The 23,301-nt window shown below is 47.6% G+C and overlaps 2 protein-coding genes across 2 annotated transcripts; one reads left to right on the top strand and one right to left on the bottom strand.

Moving 5' to 3' along the window:
- The first annotated feature begins 586 nt into the window (after positions 1-586).
- LOC103646313 (BTB/POZ domain-containing protein At1g67900) lies at positions 587-3,333 on the top strand. The gene is made up of 4 exons (XM_008671041.2): positions 587-1,050; positions 1,149-1,218; positions 1,343-2,518; positions 2,613-3,333. Exons 1-4 carry the CDS (start codon positions 992-994, stop codon positions 3,156-3,158), a joined length of 1,851 nt encoding a protein of 616 aa, XP_008669263.1. The 5' UTR covers positions 587-991; the 3' UTR covers positions 3,159-3,333.
- Positions 3,334-16,167: 12,834 nt separating this feature from the next.
- LOC100280364 (uncharacterized) lies at positions 16,168-22,045 on the bottom strand. Its single transcript, NM_001153290.1, has 8 exons — positions 21,928-22,045; positions 20,304-20,442; positions 18,195-18,381; positions 17,593-18,089; positions 17,443-17,451; positions 17,022-17,216; positions 16,576-16,803; positions 16,168-16,460 (listed from the first exon to the last, which is right to left on the bottom strand). The coding sequence occupies exons 1-8, from the start codon at positions 21,933-21,935 to the stop codon at positions 16,407-16,409; spliced, it is 1,317 nt and encodes a 438-aa protein (NP_001146762.1). The 5' UTR covers positions 21,936-22,045; the 3' UTR covers positions 16,168-16,406.
- Positions 22,046-23,301: the final 1,256 nt, after the last annotated feature.

Raw genomic sequence — 23,301 nt, 5'->3', positions numbered from 1 at the left:
TACACCTATGAGACTCCATTGAATATAGACGTGGAGGATAGAGAAGAAGGGATGAAGACGAAGAAGGGAGAAAAATGAGCCCCATTCTATAGGATAAAGATGTGGAGGGTAGAGAAGAAGGGAGGAGGAAGAAGAGAGAGAAATAAGCTTATGTTGCATCAATCACTAGTCACTAGAAAATCAGCCCCTTTATCGTTTCTGGATCCGCCAATATTTGACATGTTGTATTATTTAGGTCCCCGAACGCTCAAAATAAAAATAACAGATGCTGAAACTTGGTTGGCTCATCCAAAACCGGGTTTTCTCAAATTAGATGCCAACAGGGTGTGCCATGTTAGAGTGCATTAATGGAAGTTGGAGGATCCAAGAGAGACGTGTCTAGTTCGGGGACCCAAATGGCTCCAATGTGGCAATGCCACATCAACATCTAGTTTAAACAAAGCCGGTTTTAGATGGGCTGACCAAATTCCAATATCTATTTTGTATGGTTTTGAGGATTCAATCACACAAATGACATAACGTGCCAAGTTCAAGAATCACCGATATATTTTACTTGATAAAAAAATATTTTCTTTTAAACTTCTATACAGGAAGCAGGAGATTGGAGACCTGGAGCTAATCAAGTATTCCCTTTGTTCCATCATATTAGTCGCTTTGGCTTCCTACCCGCTACAACTGGACATAAGTTAGGTCTAGATACATAAAACATGTTATGAATCTATAACCTTAACACACTGTCAAAACGATGAGTATAATGGGACAGAGGGAGGGAGGGAGGGAGTAGTAGACCACCTTTTGTTGCTAGTATAATGGTGCATGTACTTCAACGGAAGGAAGGTCTCAACTTTGCCCTCCCTTTGTGGACCACAGTCGATTTCCTTATGGTGTCCACAATCAAGTGATCAAACAAACGCTGGCACAAACGAATCGGCCGAGCAAACTGCACAAACGAGTACTGAACTCTCCGCTCTCGTCTCGGTCCTTGTCCGTGATGAAGCTCATGAGGCTCGGCACGCGGCCGGACTCCTTCTTCACTTCCGGGCCCGTCAGGTACTGGCTCTGGCAACCTCCGGATCCCTTGCGTCCGTCCCAAGCTCCCAGTGGATGGTTGCTTTCCTTGTCTGAAACCGTCGACGATGTGATTCCAGGTCCGTCTACACGGAGGTGGCCACCGACCTGCAAATCCAGGTGGATCACTGCTTGTTTCGACTCCACAAGGTGCACGAGGCTTACCTCCATTCTTTTGCTTTAATCGACGACGAGACGTTCGATTCCCAACGAGTTTGCTCAACCGTTTTTTCCCCCCGTTTGTTTGCCGTACGCCGCCGGTTGAGCTCGGCAGTTCCCTCTGCTCTCCAAATGCCTGCTGCTACAGGCTCTGTGCGCGGGCTCCGACGCCGCCGAGCTGCCGGGCTTCCCGGGCGGCGCAGAGGCGTTCGAGGCCTGCGCCAAGTTCTGCTACGGCGTGGCCATCACGGTCGGCGCGCACAACGTCGTGCCCCTGCGCTGCGCGGCGGCGCGCCTCGGCATGACGGAGGCCGCCGACCGCGGCAACCTCGCCGCCAAGCTCGACGCGTTCCTCGCCTCCTGCCTCCTCCGCCGGTGGAAGGACGCGCTCGCCGTGCTCCGCTCCGCCGCCGGCCGCCACGCCGCCGAGTGCGAGGAGCTCGGCGTCACGTCCCGGTGCGTCGAGGCCGTCGCGACGCTCGTCGTCTCGGACCCCGGCGGCGGCGACGCCGCCGCCGCGCCGTCCAGCTCCGCGTCGCCGTGGTGGGCGCGCGACGTCTCCGACCTCGGCGTAGACCTCTTCTGGCGCGTCATGGTGGCCGTCAAGGCGGCCGGCACCGTCAAGGGGAGAGCCGTCGGCGACGCGCTCAAGACCTACGCGCGCCGGTGGCTGCCGGCCGTTGCCAAGAGCGGGTACCTGGTGCTGGAGCAAACCGACATCAGCACAGCCGAGTGGAACAGCCGGCTTCTTGTCGAAAAGATGGTGAGCTTGCTCCCCGCCGAGAGGAACGCCGTCTCCTGCAGCTTCTTTCTCAAGCTTCTCAAGGCAGCCAGCGTCCTGGGCGCCTCTCCCGCGTCCAAGGCAGAGCTCACGAGGAGGGTGGCGCTGCAGCTGGAAGACGCCAGCGTGAGCGACCTCCTGATACCGTCGTCGTGCGCGGGCGAGACGCTGTACGACGTGGACGCCGTGACGGCCATCCTTGAAGAGCTGGCGCTGCGGCAAGCGGCGGCGGCGGGGGTCCCGGAGGCAAGCCCGCCGCACGCGCGCGGACACAGGCGGTCGCGGTCCGCCGAGAGCTCGGAGTACGAGGGAGCGCGTCGGTCCGCGTCCGCCCCGGCGTCGCACGGCGCGATGGTCAGGATCGGGAGGCTGGTCGATGGATTCCTGATGGAGGTCGCCAAGGATCCCAACCTGCCCCTGGACAAGCTGATCGCCATTGCCGAGGCCGTGCCGGACTGCGCCCGCCCGGAGCACGACCATCTGTACCGAGCCGTCGACACTTACCTCAGAGTACATACGTGGAAAACAGACTGCACCATTTCAGTTTCAGCCCGGTTGATTTTTGATGCTTCACTCACTGTTCTTGCTTCGATTTACGCGACAGGTGCACCCGGAGATAGACAAGGGTTCGAGGAAGAAGCTGTGCAGGGTTCTCAACTGCAGGAAGCTCTCCGAGACGGCGTCTATGCACGCCGCCCGGAACGAGCTGCTGCCGCTCCGGGTGGTCGTGCAGGTGCTCTTCTTCGAGAACGCACGCGCGGCGGCGCTGTCCGTCCGCGGGGCTAACGGCCGCGCCGCCGCCGGTGGCGTCAAGGCGCTGCTTGCCAAGACAAGGAGGGAGGAGACAGACGGCGAGGAGAAAAGGCTCCGGGGCCTCGCCGTCGCCGGCGCGCCTGGCGACGACGGCAACGACTGGAGCGTGGAGGGGCTGAAGCGCGCGGCGTCGAGGGTGTCGACCCTGAGGATGAGGCTGGAGGAGGACGCGGACGACGAGGCGTTCGTGCACAGGGCGCGCGCGGGGGCGGGGCTGGTCCGGAGCGCGTCCGCCCGCGTCAGGGCGCTCTGCGCGATCCCGGCCGGGAAGCCCAGGCGGATGCTGAGCAGGCTGTGGCCGTCGAGCTCCAGCAGCGCCGTCACTGAGAGGCGTTGAATTGAAAGACCTGCACGAGAGCAATGCGGAATGCGGTGGCAGATTGATCGATCCAGGCACACCATTCTGGTCGCGAAGGCTGTGCATGTGTAAAAAAAAAGGAAAAGAGAACGCTGTGTTGGCAGTGTTGCCATGTTTACGTTTGATTCCAAAATTCACTGAAAGGAGTTTGGATATATATAGAGAGAGAGAGTAGTAAAATCAACCAAAAAGTTGTAAAATCTTTCGAAAGTTCACGCTCGGCGGCATCAGTAGAGCTGCAAAACATCCTTGGACGGCGGCGACGGGTGGTCAAGCGGTTCTCTCCGTGGAAGACGTGAGCCGGAAGGAGGGGCTTTACTGTGCCAGCAATAAGGGCCAACCAACCATTGGCAAATGATGACTCGTTCCTCCGGAGGGCAAATACCAAACGATTCTTCCACTTTGCACCTACCTTAATCCCTCTCCTGGAGGCGCCGGCATCATTGTTCGTGCCGGCGTATGATTGCAGGTGTCGACTTTATTTTGCAGAAAGGAGAATGTAACAGAAGAACAGAAAACCATGTGCAAACAGATGGCTTTATGCCAGCAGCTTCTCGCAAAGTTGCAAGCGGGTGTGCGCTTATGTGGCAAGGAGCGCCATGATCTCTGCCCCAGGAAAAGGGAGGAGGAAGAAGAAGACCTGATCTGCGTGGGCAGACTTTTCCCCAGCTTCTTGCCCGTTGCTCATCACTAGCATAGCATCTAGCAGCGTAGCGTCAACTCAAGCATTCGATATGATTCTGCAAATCGTTTTTGTGCCCCCCAAGGATTGGTCATGTCTTAGCACAGGACGTTAGTGGACTGCCGGTCACTGGATGGGAGAGTATCGGAGTGTGTGATCTGGTCAGGCACTTTCTATGAAGAGACCCCTGCCTGGTATCCCATCTGCTGGTGGTGGTGGCACCAGGAGCAGGGTGGTTTCAGTTGAAAGAAACCAAGAAATGCCTCGTCCTCGTGGCTTCAAATCGAACGAACTTCCACTGATAATGATATATATAACCTAGATCGGCATGACAGATGGATTAGCCACGAGTGCTTCTTGCCCCGTTTGATATCTCGTGTTTCTCGCATAACTGAATATTTACGTGCTACTAGCACTATAGGCCGTCGGTGTGAGGCGAGGTCCCTGCACGCACAGGCCACAGGGCGCGCACGAGCTCCGCGTTGCAGGCTAGGACGGCGGCCAGGGCGAGCCCCAGCAGCGCGGCACCGACGGCGGGCGGCGCGCTCTGGACCACCCAGCACGCCATGCTCGTGGGGACCGCCATGGCGACGGACCACTGCAGCACCTGCCCGGCCGCCCTGGCCGCCCACCTCGCGCGGCGGCGGCGCCCGGCGCCCTCCGGGAGGGCGCACAGCGCCAGCAGCGACGTGAACAGGCAGAAGCTGGCCAGCTGCGACGCGAAGACGGCCAGGAGCACGTACTCCTCGCGCGCCGCCAGCTGCGCCGCGAAGGCCGCGCCTGCCACCAGGACCACCAGCGCCAGCGTGCGCGCCGCCGTTGGCGAGGCGCGGGGGAGCGCCTCGCAGCCGCAGGCGTCTCCCGACGGCGCATTCTCCTTGGCCGCCGTGGAAGGCGGCAGCAGCAACGGCTGCTGCTTCTCCACGTCGGCGACCGGATCCCGCGTCTTTGCCTCCGCTGGTTTCATTGCGCGTGGAGCTGCAGCACTTACAGAGCCGTGCAAGTGCAAGAGCGACAGATTTATATATATATACTGGATACGCCGGCGCCGGCGGCAGCTATACCATGAAAGCAGCAAATGCACAAGCAGTCAAGCAGATAAGCGCGCGCCTCCACGGCAGAAACAAGAAGGCGGACACGTCCGAGGCTCCCATGCGAGAGCGATCTTTGCAAGGCCAGGGACGAACACACCTGAGTATCTTAAGTAGTGACTGGAGATCAATCAAAGAGGTAATGACATTTTAGTGGGTACATAAGTCAGAACGGAACAAAAGGAACAGCGTGCACGATGTGGCCTAAGATTTTGGTTTTCGACCAGCAGCCAAGAAAAATAGTAGATGTGGACGGACACCCAGGGGCGCCTTCCCCAAAATTCTATCCAAGTCGAAGGATATAGGCCATGTCTAATAAGCACACTTTGTTGCGAAATCGCGCCATGAGTGCTGGGCTACGACACGATCAGGTGTTTTGGTGGGCCATCCGTTACTCTGCATCTGCATGTCTGATGTCCCCACCCATAGCTGGAGTAGGGTTTACAATGATGGATGCAGCTGATTCTTTGAACACAGGGAAACAAAAAGGCGTCTAATCAGTTTGTCCAGTCCACCGTAGGTTACCTCAGTTCATATGGAGCCATTCGTTTAGCGATGGCTGGCTTTAGATGAGAAGCACTTGACGGCAAGGTCAAGTAAACACACGACTTCAGCCTTCAGCTTTGCGCTTCTGAGTGGAGGACATACATAGGATACTGAGAACTGACTATTGACTATCATAATAAAAGGTATATACCCAATGCCCATGACCGCGTATGTACATAGACTATGCCAATAATTCGTCCAAACAGGAAACAATGAAATAGGCCAGAACTAACCCCCCCAGACAGCAGCCAACCAAACACCAGCCAGCCCACAGAAACCAGAGGTATCACCGTGTCCGTGTCAGAGCCGTAGAAACCTTTCATTCCGGTTCCTCACTTTATATTTATACTTTAGAAAACATTAACGGGCTAGGACCACACAAAGTGCAGACAATATGATGCTTTCAATGGCCGTCAAATGGAAGGGTGTGCATACAATATGATGCTCAGTGTGAAAGGGTCCTTTTACTCCGCTCACCACTTCTTTGGACAAGCCAGGACCTTATTCACCTTGCTGAACTCATCAGCAGCAAGCCACAGTTGTTACTTTTAATATAATCAAATTAATACTCTATTTGTACTAAATTGTAAGTTGTTTTAGATTTCTTAAGGTTGAATATATACCTAAAATGCAATCATGATCTATAAGAACGTTAATGAGCCTTTAGGTTAAAAGCCCATTAGCAAGAATCTATATATACGAAGAGGATGACTTGCTAGAGAATCATCTTAGTTGCCGTCGTCGTCTCTCAATAAGGTTGCGGGTGCCCAAGACATTGTCACCGTTTTTCTCGCTACAAGCGCGGTGCTAACACTAGTTGCTGGTGATGACGGTGCTCCACCGTCTATGTGACTCCCGGCTCCACTGTTCAGGATCAGAAGATGCCAGCAATTGTTGGAACAAATGATAGCGGCAGCGGGGAAACGATCGCTGGTGAGAAAAGAGGCACCAAAAAGTGCGCGGGCGAGAAATGGTAAAACAGATCTTCGGTTAATTGCCCCATTTAAAGGGCACATTGTTGTTTTATGTGCCCTAAACTTTTCAAATGAAGTAGTATTTCAATTTTTAGGACACTATTTTAGGACGGATTGTTAGAGATGCTATAACGATCCATGATCTTCTACTCATATACTATCTTGATTAAACGTGTTAGATAGCATATACATTTTTTGATATATAGATTCATAAGTTCTACTCTATACCTAGATGAAATTGTATATCCTAGATACATATCAAAAGATATGCGCCTAATAAACCAAAACGGCTTACAATTCATAATAGAGGGAGTAGAAGATTATGACTGTAGGGAACATAGAAACAAAAAAAATAAACAAGATGACTTGTAATCTAACCAGATTGAAAGGAGACTCCACTTACTATTGTTCAAAGCCTTCAAAACATCAAGTATGCCTTTTTAATCCATCCTTAATGTTTACGGGTATTCATCACAGATTGACTGAAAGCACTGTTGACAAAGGCCTGCAACTTTGTTAAGGGCCACTGGTGCATAAAATGCTAGTGTCACCTGGCCCTTATTGCCAATGCTGCTAATCATGGAACTGGCAACTTGTATTCACTGCTTTGTCAGGAAATGCTATGGCGTTGTAAAATGCTATAATACAATCCAGCACATGTTGAACAAACAAGTCTTTGGTCCACTGCGAACATTGAGCTTATGATGTGCTTCCTAGCAAGCTCAAGCTTTTGCAGCATCTGCTGCAGCCATTCGTTCATCTTCAGTGGTAAGTCCCTCAATCAGGGAGATATATGTGCTGTCATCTGGGGTGATACCCTTCGCCACCATCTCTTTCATCAGGTTCTCGGCGTCATCTCCCTGTCTAATCTTGCACAGCCCCTGTATAAGCGCATTATATGTCATAAGTGTTGGATTGAACCCCTTATCCATCATCTCATCCCGGACTCTCAAAGCGTCCTTTATGTCACCCTTCATGCTATAGCCACTGATCAGCGTGTTATAGCTGACAAGGTCCGGTTGAATACCCCTCTTTGTCATCTCGTCAATGAGCGTGCGAGCTTCATCAAGTCGCCCAAGCAAGCAAAACCCCCTCATCAGCGTATTGTATGTCATATCATCTGGGGGGATTCTCTTCTTCTCCATCTCTGCCATGATCTCATATGCTCTTTCCATATCACCACCTGTGCAGTGGCTATTGATCAGAGCATTGTACATGACAACGTCAGGCCTGATGCCCTTCTTCACAGCCACGTTAAACAACCTATCCGTCTCCTGAACTTGCCCTTTCCTGGAAAAAACATATATCAATGACGTGTAGGTCACTGCAGTTGCACGCACCCCTTTCTGAGACATCTCCTCAAACACCTCCAGTGCTTTCTTCTCATTGCCCTCTTTGCAATACCCATTGATTAGTATGTTATACGTGAACACGTCTGGGGAAAAACCATTCTTCTGCATCTCCTCAAGCACAGCATAAGCATCTGATGCACGTGCATCCATGAACAACGCATGCATAAGCAAATTGTATGTAGCAACTGTCATGGCAATCCCTCGCTGTACCATATCCTCCCGGTATTGCAGAGCCACATCCAGTTTGCCCACGTCACAGTAGCCACCGATCAATGCGTTGTACATCACCGCAGATGGTGCCACCTCTCCCTTGGTCAGCATTTCGTCGAACACCTTCACGGCGTCCTCCATTCGGCCGATCTTGCACCACCCGGAGATCAGTGTGGCATAGGTGTACTTGTCAGGAGCAATCCCTCCGCGCTCCCGCATCTCGCGCATGACCTCCAGCGCGGCCTGGACACGGCCGCGCGCGCAGAACCCGGCTATGACGGTGTTGTAGGTGACGGCGTTTGGGCGGGGCATCTGGCGGAGCAGCTCGAGCGCGCGCACGGGCTTACCCGTGGCGCAGAGGTGGCGGAGCATGATGTTGAAGGTGGTGGTGCAGAGCGGTAGGCGGAGGCGGTAGATGTCGGCGAAGAGGGCGAAGGCGGGGGCGGAGGGGAGGGAGGAGAGCAGCGGGTGGAGCGAGGCGACGGGGATGGGGACGGAGAGCGACTTGAGCTGCGCGTAGAGGCGGAGTGAGGTGGCGTGGGGGCGCGCGGCGGCGGAGGCGGTGAGGAGGAGGTGCGGCAGCGACGGGGACGCGGAGAGGTGCGGGAGCACGGAAAGCGGGCACAGAGCACGGTCTGCGGAAAGCGCCGACTTGAAGAGCGCGAGCGCAGCGGCCGGCGTCGGAGACGCGCGGGCGGCCGCCGCCACGGCGGCGGGGGAGGTGGGCGGCGCCATGCAGGTGGAGTAGAGGGCCTCTAGCAACGGAGTAACGGGCGCGCCGTGTCCCGTGTCCCAACTTGTGTTCAGTCGGATCGTCTCGAGTAGAAAGGAGGTCGTCAAATATAACTCATCTTTGAGAGAGAGAAAAGATACGGGGCTTTTCTGCTTGTTCGATAAAATTAGGACTCTTAAAATACGCAGAACAATCATAACCTCATAACTAAATGGAGGACTGTACGTCTGTACTGTAGACTGGGCCAACTCACCTGGCCGGTATCATCTCAAATTGTGTTTATGATTTAAACTTTAAAGATAGAGGCGGCCGTGGCCATGTCGGCGCAGAGCGAGAGGAAGGACGTCGCCTCGGGTACGTTAGGGTGCGTTTGGTTGCAATGACAGAACGGGATGGGATGGGACGGGACGATCCCTCAAATTAGGTTGTTTGGTTCTAGGTCAAGGATTGGGACAGTACTATCCTGTGTTGTCCCCTGTTGTCCCTCAAAATTAGAGGGACGAGAGAGGACGTCAGGGGACGATCCCGTCCTAGCTGTCTCACAACCAAACAAAATTAGAGTTTCAGCAGAGCTCCACGGCTGCAGAACTCTGACGAGACCTGTTGAATAATTAGACAAATTTCAGATTAAATTCCGAATATAAATCATGACTAAATTAGAAGAACTGAAGTAAAAAGCCAAATCAAATTATGCGTACTGATTAGACATACTGATATATGGCACGCGCCGGAATCAACAGGGTCGACAACGTCGAAGCAGCGAAATCAGCAGGGTCGACGAGGTCAGAAGATCACGAGCAGTCGCGTGAAGATGCTTCCCAAAAACCTTATTCGCCCTCTCCCGGTGTAGGATCTAGAAGACGAAGGGTTCCGGAGACCTGCTCTCCTGATCGCAGATGCACGTATGCGGTCGGGATGAAGGGAACTGAAAAGACGGTTCAGCTATGAAGAGAGGCGAAAGCGAAACTGGGATGAATTGGATGCTGGCTGCCAGACGCCTTTTATAGGGCCGAGTCCGCAACCAGATAGCTACCTTCGATCTTATCCGCCCGCGAAAATCTCGCGTTCAGTTTAGATTTTATAGCGATCGGTTAGGATAATAAACTTAACAGTCAAGTAACCAAAAATTCAAACGGCAAAGGGAAGCCGTGCCCCCGCAAGGCGAGGGGTCGGATTTCGGTGGACCATTCACGCGCATGTCGTGCGCCCGCGCCCTTCGCCCCGCCCAGGCGAGGCGAGCGAGAGCGCGCGCGCGTGTGGCTCTCCACACTCTCTCCTCCCATCCATGGCTTGGTGAGTGAGTGTGGCTTCCATATTTAAGCTAGCTCTACTCCACTAGAACTAGCAATATGGTGCTATTGGTTCCACCTATTCCCTAGCCATCCACTTATATGGGCTTTTGAGATTTTCCTGGGATTTATTTGATTTTCTTAATTTGGGCCTAGCCCATAAATCCTAACAATCCCCCACCAGATCTCAAATGCCCATCTGCAGTTTTCGCCACTGTTCACTACTGTTTAATATACTAGTTTTTCAGCAGAGACTGTTAAGTTGAACTTCCGCCTAGAACTCCAAGCTACACCAACTCACAACTTGGACAATGGACTATGCCTTAAATTGCAAGTTTTGCGTGAATGAGTTTCACTTGAAGTCATGACCAGTACTTGGCTACCAGTAGTCCCTTTCTCGGGTGGAGCATATACGTCGTACTCCAAGGTCTCTTCATGAGTTTACTAGAGATCACCCAAATCTCATAGACTGCGACGTTAGACAGTCTAACTCATATAGGTGTGTTCTTTCAAGAATGTTCTGCAGGACAACATCTTCGCTAATACAAGCCAACAGAACACATTAAGGCACAGAGCCAACCTGCCTTACAACATTTGAGAGTATTGCATCTTTACTTAGAGAGGGTCAAAGGTTACTCTCCTCAGTTCATCAATGGCTTGTTCTTCCCAGGACCTAATTCACGGGATCTTCGATCACATAGACTGGGTTTCCACCATGGCAACTTTATTCGAGTCTCATACCCATCTCTCTTGATGTGATTTCTATCACATTACGTGGTAGTCCCTTGGTAAAAGGATCTGACAGATTTTTATCTTTTGAAATATAAGTCACACTTATAACTCCGAAGTTTCTCAACTTTTTGACAGACTTCAATCGTCTTTTGACATGTCTTGATGACTTTCCATTATCCTTAGAACTCGTCACTTTAGCAATCACTGTCTGATTGTCACGCAACCATTCTGCCTCAACGGTTGCTGTGTCAAGTGCAGCTAGCTCGGCTTCCATGGTTGACCTCGTCAAGATGGTCTGCTTGCATGACCTCCATGATACCGCACCTCCATCAATAGTAAAGTCATAACCACTGGTGGCATAAAGCTCGTCTACATCAGATATCCAGTTCGAATCACTATATCCTTCAAGTACTGCATGCTGACCAGAATAGTGAATTCCATAGCTCATTGTACCTTGCAGGTAGCGCATTACCCGCTCAAGTGCATGCCAATGATTAGTCCTGGGGTTTGACATGAACCTACTTAATTTGCTCACAGCAAAAGAAATATCGGGCCTTGTTGCACCAGCAAGATACATGAGTGAACGGTCTGAGAGTATCTCAATTGGTCTAAACCAATTCTCTTATTCTTTCGTAGTGTCACACTGGGATCATAAGGTGTTGGAGAAGGTTTGCGCTCAGAGAAGCCAAATCGCTTCAAAACCTTTTCAACATAGTGAGATTGCGAGAGAGTAATCTCACCATCTTCCTTAATCAACTTGATGTTTAGAATCACATCAGCTTCCCCCAGATCTTTCATATCAAAACTCTTTGATAGAAAAGACTTGACTTCATTGATCACATCAATGTTTGTGCCAAATATCAATATATCATCAACATATAAGCACAATATAACTCCTTCGCCCCCACCACAGCGATAATATACACACCTGTCTGCCTCATTAATGGCAAAGCCTGCAGACGTTAGAGTCGTGTCAAACTTCTCATGCCACTGCTTTGGTGCTTGCTTCAGACCATACAAAGATTTCAATAACTTGCACACCTTGCTTTCTTGACCCTTTACTACAAATCCATCAGGCTGTTCCATATAGATTTTCTCGTCCAGCTCTCCATTAAGAAAAGTTGTCTTTACATCCATCTGATGAACAAGGAGACCATACGAGTCAGCCAAGGAAAGTAGTACTCGAATAGTAGTCATTCTAGCAACAGGTGAGTAAGTATCAAAGAAGTCTTCTCCTTCTTTCTGAGTATAGCCTTTAGCCACAAGCCTAGCCTTGTACTTCTCAATTGTACCATCAGGCTTGAGCTTCTTCTTAAACACCCACTTACAACCCACAGGTTTGCATCCATAGGGTCGATCAGTGACTTCCCACGTACCATTTGAAAGAATGGAGTCCATCTCATTATAAACTGCTTCTTTCCAATCATCTGCATCTGGAGATGCAAATGCTTCTGCAATGGTAGTAGGAGTATCGTCCACAAGGTACACAATGAAATCATCACCAAAGGATTTTTCAACCCTTTGTCTCTTGCTCCTTTTAGGAGCATCATTGTCATCCTCCTCTAGGACAGTTTCATGTGGCTGTTCAAAACTCTCAATAGGTGTACTATGTTCAGAAGTTATCTAAGAAGAGTATCTAGAATTGCTATGAATGTCTTTCATTGGAAATATATGTTCAAAGAAAGTAGCATCACGTGATTCCATAATAGTATCAACATACACATCAGGAACTTCAGATTTAACTACTAAAAATCTATATGCTATGCTACACGAAGCATATCCAAGAAAGACACAATCCACTATCCTTGGACCAAGCTTGCACTTTTTATTAATTGGTACATTGACTTTCGTCATGCACCCCCAAGTGTGCAAGTATGAAAGTGATGGTTTTCTCCCAACTAGGGATGGCAACGGGTTTAAAACCCGCGGGGTATAGAGATTACAAACCCGTACCCGCGAGATTAATGTTAAACCCGTACCGGCACCCGCTACCTGCGACGGGTAGCGTATGTTACCCAAACCCGCTACCCGCGGGTTTATGGCACCCGCGGGCACTATACCCACAAGTTGTCATATCATATACATACATATATACATACATATATATATACATACATATATATACATATATATACATACATACACATACATATATATACATACATATATACATATATATATATATATATATATATACATATACATACATATATATACATATACATACATATACGTACATACATATATACATATATATATATATACACGCGCGCGCGGGTATGCGGGTTTGCGGGCACAGGTACAACATTTTCATACCCACGAGAAAAAACCCGTCGGGTTGAGAATCAAACCCGTACCCGTACCCACGAGTACAAACTCAGACCCAAACCCGCACCCTATAGGGTTTTTACCTGCGGGCACGCGGGTAAAATGTGCCCGTTGCCATCCCTACTCCCAACCCACTTCTCATAAGGGGTTTTCTCTTCTTTGCCCATAGGAATTCTATTCAGAACATGACATGAAGTCAGGACTGTCTCCCCCCACCATGCCTTAGATAAACCACAAGTGTCTAACATGGCATTCACCAGATCAGTCAACGTACGGTTTTTCCTTTCAGCAATCCCGTTTGATTTGGGTGAATATAGGGAGGCGTCCTCTCATGAATAATGCCATGTTCTAAATCATCAAAGACTTTGGGAAAGAATTCACCACCACGATCTGATCTAAGACGTTTGATCTTTCTCTCTAGTTGGTTTTCAACTTCAGCCTTATAGATTTTAAAGTAGTCTAAAGCCTCATCTTTAGTTTTTAGCAAGTATACATAGCAAAATCTAGATGCATCATCAATCAATGTCATAAAGTATCTCTTACCACCTTTTGTCAACACACCATTCATCTCACAAAGATCAGAATGTATGAGTTCTAGAGGTGCCAGGTGTCTCTCCTCAGCAGCCTTATGAGGCTGTCGAGGTTGCTTCGACTGCACACAACTATGGCACTTAGAACCTTTGACTATGGTGATATTCGAAATTAAACTCATGGTTGCAAGCCGAGACATAGAGCCAAAATTAATATGACACAAACGAGAATGCCAAATACTCACAAGATCATCAACATTAGCGCAAATATGGTTCACAGACTTATTATTGAAATCTAACAGAGAAAAGCGGAATAAGCCTCCGCAATCATAGCCTTTACCAATAAATTGTCTAGACTTGGACACAACTAATTTATTAGACTCCAAAACTATCTTGAACCCATCTCTACATAGAAGGGTTCCGCTAACGAGATTCTTGTGTATAGAAGGGACATGATGCACGTTTTTCAGCTGCACGATCTTTCCCGAAGTAAACTTCAGATCCACCGTGCCAGTGCTATAAACAGAAGCATGTGACCCATTCCCCATTAGGACGGAAGAATCCCGGGCGCCCTGATAAGAAGAGAACAAGTTAATGTCAGAACACACATGAACATTAGCACCGGTATCAAGCCACCAACTAGGTGATTGAAATACTGAGAAGATGAAAGGTAAATTACCATACCCTTTGTCTTCCTCATTGCTAGCGACCACTGTGTTGACATTGCCCTTTTTGCCACGGCGATCCGCTCAATCAGGACAATCCTTGGCAAAATGACCCGCCTCGCCACATGCGAAACATGTCAATTCAGCCTTGTTCTTCTTCTTCTTGAAGTTGGTAGTTTTGTTGGGCTTGTTAGATTTTGGCTTTCCTTTGCCCTTGTTGTGGTTCCTTTGAACCATGTTGGCGCTGGAGTGGCCCTCGCCTCCTTTAGATCCTGTGTCCTTAGCCCGAGCTTTCTCCTCAATATCCAGAGACGCTATCAGATTTTCAACTGATATCTCCTGTCTCTTATGTTTCAGAGATGTGGCGAAGTTTCTCCATGTAGAAGGCAACTTTGCAATAATGCACCCAGCCACAAATCAGTTAGGAAGGACTATCTTAAGGTGGTCGAGCGCCTTGGCTATACACTGTATTTCATGAGCTTGCTCTACAATAGAGCGATTATCAACCATCTTATAATCATGAAAGCTCTCCATGATATACAGGTCACTGTCAGCATCTGATGCACCATACTTAGTAGTAAGTGCATCCCACAACTCTTTTCCGTCTGTGTACTGAATATTCGCATCAACCAGACGGTCAACAAGGGCGCTAAGAACGGCTCCCGTAAAGATATTATTGGCATGGTCGTACTCTTTCTCCTGTTCAGGAGTCAGTGGACCCTCAGGTCTGCCTTTACTAACATGGAAGACATTCATAACAGTAAGCAGAGCGTGGCCTTGACTTGCCATCTCTTAAAGTGCATACCATTAAACTTTTCTGGCTTCAGCGCGTCGGCAAAAGCAGCCACAGAAAAACTAGGAAATTGTCTACAATAAGGTTTTTGGATTGTTGAATAATTAAACAAATTCCAGATTAAATTCGGAATATAAATCATGACCAAATCAGAAGAACTGAAGTAAAAAGCCAAATCAGATGATGCGTACTGATTAGACATACTGATAGATGGCGCGCGCCGGAATCAGCAGGGTCGACGACGTCGAAGCAGCGAAATCAGCAGGGTCAACGAGGTCAGAAGATCACGAGCAGTCGCGTGAAGACACTTCCCAAAAACCTTATTCGCCCTCTCCCGGTGCAGGATCTAGAAGACGAAGGGTTCCGGAGACCTGCTCTCCTGATCGCAGATGCACGTCTGCGGTCGGGATAAAGGGAACTGAAAAGGCGGCTCAGCTATAAAGAGAGGCGAAAGCGAAACTGGGATGAATTGGATACTGGTTGCCAGACGCCTTTTATAGGACCGAGTCCGCGACCAGATAGCTACCTTCGATCTTATCCGCCCGCGAAAATCTCGCGTTCAGTTTAGATTTTATAGCGATCGGTTAGGATAATAAACTTAACAGCTAAGTAACCAAAAATTCAAACGGCAAAAGTAAGCCGCGCCCCCGCAAGGCGAGGGGCTGGATTTCGGTGGACTATTCACGCGCATGTCGTGCGCCCACTCAGGCCAGGCCAGCGAGCGCGCGCGTGTAGCGAGCGCGCGTGTGTGCCTCTCCACACTCTCTCCTCTCATCCATGATTTGGTGAGTGGGTGTGTCTTCCATATTTAAGCTAGCTCTACTCCACTAGAACTAGCAATATGGTGTTATTGGTTCCACCCATTACCTAGCTATCTACTTATATATGCTTTTGAGATTTTCCTATGATTTATTTGATTTTCTTAATTTGGGCCTAGCCTATAAATCCTAACAGACCCTACCATGCGGCGATTGGATGGTGAGCAGTGGCGGCGTGTTGTGAGGAGGAAGAAGACACGGAGAAAATAATCAAATATACTGAACAGCCAAAACTCTGGAGTGTTCTATAGATAGATTTCTTTTATAAGGCTGGCATCACAACGTCACTACACATACATTGCACAACAACATGGATAAGACAAACAGCTCGGTTCTATTTAGTGTACAAAACTTCCCATGAGATGCCGAAATGCAATCTTGCGCACGAAGCATCTCGCAAGGCGATGATTAACACACTGCAGTCATATACAGAACTGGCTCCTCCCAGCAGCGTCACTGCCGCCAGCTCCGAGCCTTCTTCGCGTCAGAGGAAGCCGTCCGGCCAGGCCCCAAGGCTATCCAGTGGTCCGAAGATGTCCTGCGGATGGCAACACAAACTCATGAGGCGTTTTAGTTTTAGCTCGACAAGACAAGCTTCGTGGTCATGCCATTTTACAGTAAGCGAACAAGCTAGATGCGCAAGATAGGCTTACATCTAAACTGATACCACCACCTGAAGGTGTTTCAGTGAATGGAAGAGTGTTATCCAGGTCAAGCAGCCCATGAAACAGGTCATCCACAGGCAGAGACGCGTCCAGGGCATCCGTAGGCTGCATGGGTTCAGCCGAGGTAGGAATAGCAGGTGATAATTCAGCAATGCATGCAGAGGAGCATTCGGCTGCTTCGATCTTCACCTTGGATGTGCCACATTCTTCTGCCCCCTGTCACAAATTCAGGAAAGCAAAATGAAAGAATGTTCGCCAGCCAAGCAAGATGTTAACAGTAATACAAAGCGAGCTATTTTGATCGTCAATCTGTACATGTTAAGAGTCGTTTTAAAATATATAGAACTATAAAATATGACCTATATTGATGGATGGAGGGAATACTTATCTGCAAGTTGAGAAACCAAACTATAAAATATGATCATTGGATTTACCTGATCCGACTGAATGGGGGTACACCGCCGGGTGTTGCATCGGCTGTTGTTCAGGCGACGGGGCTGTGGACGATCTGTCATTGGGGTCCTCACGGGTGCATCCGAGGTAGGAATAGCCGGTGATGATTCAGCAAAGCATGCAGAGCATTCGGCGGCTTCAGTCTTCATCTTTGATGTGCCACATTCTTCTTCCCCCTGTCATAAATTCAGAAAAGCGAAATGGAAGATTGTTCGCTAGTTAAGCAAAATGTTTGTAGTAATGTGAACCGAGCTTTTTTTATCGTCAATCTATATGAACAGAGCCGTTTTGGAATATACAGGACAGCTTTTGCATCCCTGTACTCTGCCAAAATATGCTCTATTCTGCTGAATGGAGGGATGGAATACTTGGCAACTATAAAAATATGATCACTGGATTTACCTGATCCTCCTGAGGGTTTGTTTGGATAATCTCGGATTGAAATGGATTGAGGTGGTATGTGGTGTATTGAAGTGTAATATGAACTAATTTTTTTTCAATCCCCTTCAATACACCTTAATACACTTCAATCCCTCTGTACCCAAACAAAGCCTGAGTGGGGGTATGCTGCCCGGTATTGCATGAGCTGTTGTTCAGCCGACGGCGCTGGGGAGGATCTGTCATTGGGGTCCTAGGATTGATTTTTGCAACAGATGCATCAGACTCGACTACAACATCTGTTTTAGACTTGCCGTTTTTCTTCAATGGCGATTGGTAGAATACTTTACAGACTACGAATTCCCCATTACTTTCATCTTCATTTACACCAAGATGGTACTGATGCATCACCCAGTTCTCTCTTTCTGGTCTGTCACCAACTTTCTTGGGAGCTTTATAAAGAACCAAGATCTTCTTCCAACCTTTTCTCACACCATTCTCGTCAAATACGGGTTTGGATGCTCCAGTCTTATGCCACCTGCTGTTCCCGTTAACAACACCATCACAAATGTCGCCGGTGGCAATAATCCGTCGACGCTTGCGGGTACCAGTGTCATATGCGTTTAGTACTCTATTAAAGAAATGGAGGTAGCTACCATCCATCTTTATACCTAACAGAAAAACAGAAATGTATGAGCTAACCAACTACCATAAGGCAGCTAGATAACTTATTAGTTCCAAGGTCATTGAAAGATTCTAAAGTAAGAATCATGTACCAGGGAAGTTTTTGGGATGTGTATAGCAAATTCCCTCCTCCTCTTTTATAGTAGGTATAAATTCATCAATAAGCGTATGTGACACTGAATTCGGCAGGCTGGATTTTTCTTGTAGATGCTGCAGAATTTCAAGGTCCGTGGGATCAAATTTGACACCAGCAGGAAGGGCTGGCCACACCAAAGAAACCTGCAAAGCATGGTATGAGGTTCGAAACAAAAAAGCGAAGACATCCAGAATTGAAACATGTCGGTCAATGTTAATTGGAGGCCAGCTTTTTACGGCAATTAAATAGGGTCCATGACAGTCATATGGCTAAGAAAGGCAGGCATGACAATGAGGCAATGGCCAATCAATGAATCAATTCTGTAAAAAGAATAGTGAGCTTTAGTTTCTATGAGGGCTGTGGCCACTAGAATTCGAACAGAACACCTTACTATCTTCATTGTTTCATATAAGGTTCCTTTCGCATCTCTGTCAATTCAAGACAGAAAAGAATACATTGTCACCTCATCAAGAATACACATACTTCCTCCATTGTAAAATAAGTGTTGTTCTTATTTTTCGAGTGCTCAAACGTTTTAAATTTTGATCAAATATAGTACATAAATCTAGTCAAAATTATAAATTAACCAACATAATAACACTTTTAAGACGGGGTAAGTATTAATTAGACTATTCACATCGCATGCTATCATTATCATTTAATATGCGCCACACAAGACAACTTGCTGATTTGACATATGAGTTACGAGGTGAAAATAGAGTGGTACTCCTTGTCTCCTTCTATCCTAATATATAAGACTATTCTCAATGGTGGTTCCATGCATATTTAATGGTGTGACACATTAGAATTTTTTATGACATAGCATAGCATTTAAGAGGATTGAGTTTCATAGGATAAAATTATTTTCATAGAGATGAAATTATGTCAACTTATTTTCAAGGTCCTGAAAACCATGTGAAACCTCAATTAAGAATGATTTGTTTCATGTTCATATATTTTACTAACTTTTATTGGCCTTGGAGTTACAACATTTAATTGATATGTTAGTCTATAAAATAGTAAAGTAAAATATTGCATTGTGAGGCATTGTTTCATTCATAATTTCATAGCACTTTTGATGATGAAGCAGTGTTGAAAAGAGTGCTACAAAATTCTCATTGAGAATAGCCTTGGGCCTAAAGACTTCTGGTTCAAAGACCAAAAAATGTATTAATTCTCTCTATCAACATTAATACTACTACATCGATATACTTTTATTTAAAGAGAGCACAACATATATTATGGGACTAAAATAAAAAATGGTTATGTCTTATATATTAGGACGGAGGGAGATACCGCTCGGTCTGCTCCAACATTGTATCCAACGTCTTGGTTTTCGGATAATATCGTACTGAGGCATGATACTATAGGTGTTTCATTTAGAGAGTTTGATAATATGTATACTATGTGGCAGTCTTAAATTTTGGAATATGACACCATACGCTGTGAATAGCCTAATGACAAAATAATGAAACTATGACATTTACGTCATTATGTTGTGCAACAAATCTACAAACAACTCATTAAGTTTATGAGGCGTTTGGATCCATTCATTTTGGAAGATTGGAATTTACTTCATAAAACAATCTACTTAGCTTGAAATTTAACATTCCACCATTTTCAAAGGTTCAGATATAAGCCTATATCAAATTCATGGGGTATAAGATGTGAAATGATTCTATGTATCAGTAGAATTTGTTTCTACTCTACAACATAGACGCTTTTCGACTCACTCCTTTATAGTAAAAATATAGCACATAAATATCTCCGACATCTTGCTAATAATAGTATACAGATATATATTTTACATAAAATCGAATTAGATTAATTGATATGTGCCTAAATTATTATTATTAGAATGAAATTCAATTCTAAGCATCCAAACATGACGTTTGAGAAAATGACGTACAAAGTTTTCCTACTTACGTTGGATCATAGTGCTTAACGGAAATGATGTCTGGAAGAACATTTTTCGAAATTCGATGTAGGTCAATCAAACGACAGATCAAAAAATACATAGAGCGGTCACAACTCATAACTAAGTAAGTAGTTAACCGGAACTTACATTGCTAATGTCAATGACGCAGTCGCAGTAGGTGCATTTGGTACGCGGTTTTGCAAAAAGCTCACCAAGTCGGAGGGTGAACGACTGGGTTGCGCTTCTTATTTTTTCAGCAAGACCCAACCCATTCATAATCCACGAACTGAAAAAGGTGCAGCATTCATTTCTGTTAGGGTTTAGATTTTATGGTAGTATCTTTCGCAGACATAAGATAAACTCAAGCGAGAACTTTCGAAGAAAAAAATAATTTAGTGAAACGACGACGTGTAGCAGAAACATGATCAAAAGAGCATTTGACCCATGGACCGGCCGTTGACGTGCATGCAATTTTGGAGCTGCTAACTTTCCCCAATCACTGCCACACTGTGTCCCATCCCACTATGATTCAATCCTGCTCCTCGTCTCCATTTGAATTTGGTTGTACTTTGCCAAGGGTGCTATGCCACAGCAAACATACCAGGAGGCTGAACAGAACAGAGCACTCTGGCTGACACTTGACCTTGCACGACCCTTAGATTACAGTCACCATAATACACTATTTGTTCCGACAGCAGTGACTGCCATTTCCGCACCACCTCTTGCTTGGGGCGATAAACAATCTACGCGTTGGGATCTGAAATCTCTTCTTTTTTGCGACCACATCAGGTTTCTTTGGTAGATGGTGTAAAATAGAAGACGTCAAACTGACTATACTGTTTGCAAAGTGAAGCGGGGGATTGTGATTGTAGATCTGCTAAATCATCCAAGCCCAGTGCCAGATAAGGTCAGCCGCGTCGCGACCAGGCAATGCCCAACTCCTAGGACTTGTCAGTCTTATGGGAAAAAATAATAAACTCCTTAGGCTTCCTTCTAGCGGAAGATTCCTCTTGCGCCTCAACATGCACCGGATGACCGGAGTGTATAAAGCAGTAGAACTTGGCATGATTCAGTACTCTGCATTTCCGCCTCCAGGAAATGCAATCTCCAAAGCTGCCTTGTACTAGAACACACAGATTCCAATTTCCAAATCCCCTCTCTTCCTCACAATGATCACAGATCGATGGAGCTCAGCCGGCGTCGGGTCAGCTGTGATGGACCCAATAGACTGCACAGGATCCATCTCCACACTCGGTAGGTCCGCAGCAAACAGAAGATTCCTCTGCTTCCTCAATCCTCACAGCGGATGCTTCCTCTTGCACCCCCGCAGGCTGCAAAGTGGCTTGCCTTCTGGCCGGACAGGCCGGTAAACCGCAGATGGACGCGGCCCCCCACCGTCTACATGGGCTCGGAACTCGTCTCCGGCCGACCTAGAGCACATTCCGACGTGGCTCAGAGATCATCCTCCCCTCCTGTCGCCGGCAAGCCCAGGGGCATCAGAGCGGCCTCATAAAAAACCAGAGCCGTCCGGCTCACGAAACCAACCCCACGCACGCACCGGAACCGCCGCCTCGTCGATCAATCGGCCCGAGAAACCGAGAGGGCCAGCCGCTCCAAATCCGCAGACCACTCCCGACCCCAACCCGGCTGCACACACGAGCGAACCGTACCCACCCCAACCCGGGTGCACACACGAGCGAACCCGACGGCACCGATGGTCCGACGGAGCGCAAAGCTAGTAATAAGGAAGAAGAAGAGATCGACGTCTTACGTATCCATGGCCGGGAGCGGCCCGGCGGGGCAGCGGAGCGGGAGCCGGCTGTTGCTGCTGCGGGTGGAGCGCCGCGCACCCCAGCAGTAGTAAGAGAGGGCAGAGAAACTTGTGAGAGAACTTGTGAAGCCTTGAGGCGTGCGTCTGCGTGTGAGCACCGGGTGGCCGCGGGCCGTGGCTTTTATACTAGGAACGGGCTGAGGCTGAGCGGAGTGGGACAAGTCAGAGACACGATCTGTCCAAAGAGGTAGTCGTCGGAATTTTAGATTAGGGAGAGTGGCATGATTACATTTAATAACACTGTATATATAACAAACATAAATATAAGTAAAGAGTTTATAGGAACACCCCACAGGCCCACACAAACTCATGAAAGTCGTACAAAGATGTTATATTAAACAGTGAATTCCCAAATTCGCTTGAAGTGGCTTACATGCCAACAAAAATACTTACATAGTAATAGTACTTTAGACACTAAGACCAACTCTAGCAGACCGTTTATCCGTATTTTACACCCCATCGGCTATGGGTTCCACCAAAAATAGATGCTCGGTTTCCAACAGCATCCCTATTCGGTCGTGGCTTCTAGCATCCGCATGCATCGAATCACGTGTCCTCACAACAAAGTTAATGTCTCGAATTAGTTGTGGGGAGGAGAGAGAAACCGTGTGAAAAGGGAGTGCATGGAGCTCCACCAATTTTGCATCTCATGATAGGGAGTCTGCTGGGAGGGTGAACAGTACTCGTGGGCGTGCAAAATAAGGATACGGGGCCGTTTACGGTGTTTGTTGGAGTTGGCTGCCTCCAACAAGAAACCCTAAAGGGTCCTCTACCCTAAATATAGAGTATCAAATGGTCCTCTACGCTCTCCAGTAGTGTCCTCTAAATGGTCCTCTAAATTTAGAGGACGCTACTGGATTCTCTATATATAGAGTTTCTCTAAACGGTCCTCTATCTATTTCAATACTTTAAATAATCGGTTTAGCAAAACTAAAATATGTACAATACATTTTAGAGTATCACAAATATGTATGTACAAAAAATAAAATAAAAAATATCTCTATGTTAGTGTAGTTCAAGGCTCACACAAACAATCCTTTAACAACGCCTTTGTTTAAGAAATTGTATGAATGCTACTAGATTCTAGGTACGACCATTACTCCTCTTTTTTCACTAGATATGATCTCTAACACATAAGCATGTTCGTGCAACCTGCTTCGTTATCACACCGAATTTAGGATATGACCGTTTTTTCTATTTCATGGGTTTTAAGGTTACAACCCCACCCCACCCATCCAACCCTTCTTTCACCGGATAGGACCCATACCACATACCAGGGAAGCTTGTCTGACGCAAACCCTTCCATTTTTATAA

Source organism: Zea mays, chromosome 2 (assembly GCF_902167145.1).
Source record: "Zea mays cultivar B73 chromosome 2, Zm-B73-REFERENCE-NAM-5.0, whole genome shotgun sequence".
In the NCBI taxonomy this organism is placed as follows: domain Eukaryota; kingdom Viridiplantae; phylum Streptophyta; class Magnoliopsida; order Poales; family Poaceae; genus Zea; species Zea mays.
This window is presented reverse-complemented; position numbering and strand designations above follow the sequence as displayed.

Bases quoted from the DNA above. Each gene is read 5' to 3' on its own strand.
- LOC103646313 (XM_008671041.2), top strand. From the start codon at position 992: ATGAAGCTCATGAGGCTCGGCACGCGGCCGGACTCCTTCTTCACTTCC. The intron at 1,051-1,148 runs GTACTGGCTCTG...ATGTGATTCCAG, and splicing joins TTCACTTCCGGGCCCGTCAG to GTCCGTCTACACGGAGGTGG. The intron at 1,219-1,342 runs GTGCACGAGGCT...TGAGCTCGGCAG, and splicing joins GCTTGTTTCGACTCCACAAG to TTCCCTCTGCTCTCCAAATG.
- LOC100280364 (NM_001153290.1), bottom strand. The intron at 18,382-20,303 runs GTAAGTTCCGGT...CATGCTTTGCAG, and splicing joins GCGTCATTGACATTAGCAAT to GTTTCTTTGGTGTGGCCAGC. The intron at 16,804-17,021 runs GTAAATCCAATG...AATTTGTGACAG, and splicing joins CCCCCATTCAGTCGGATCAG to GGGGCAGAAGAATGTGGCAC.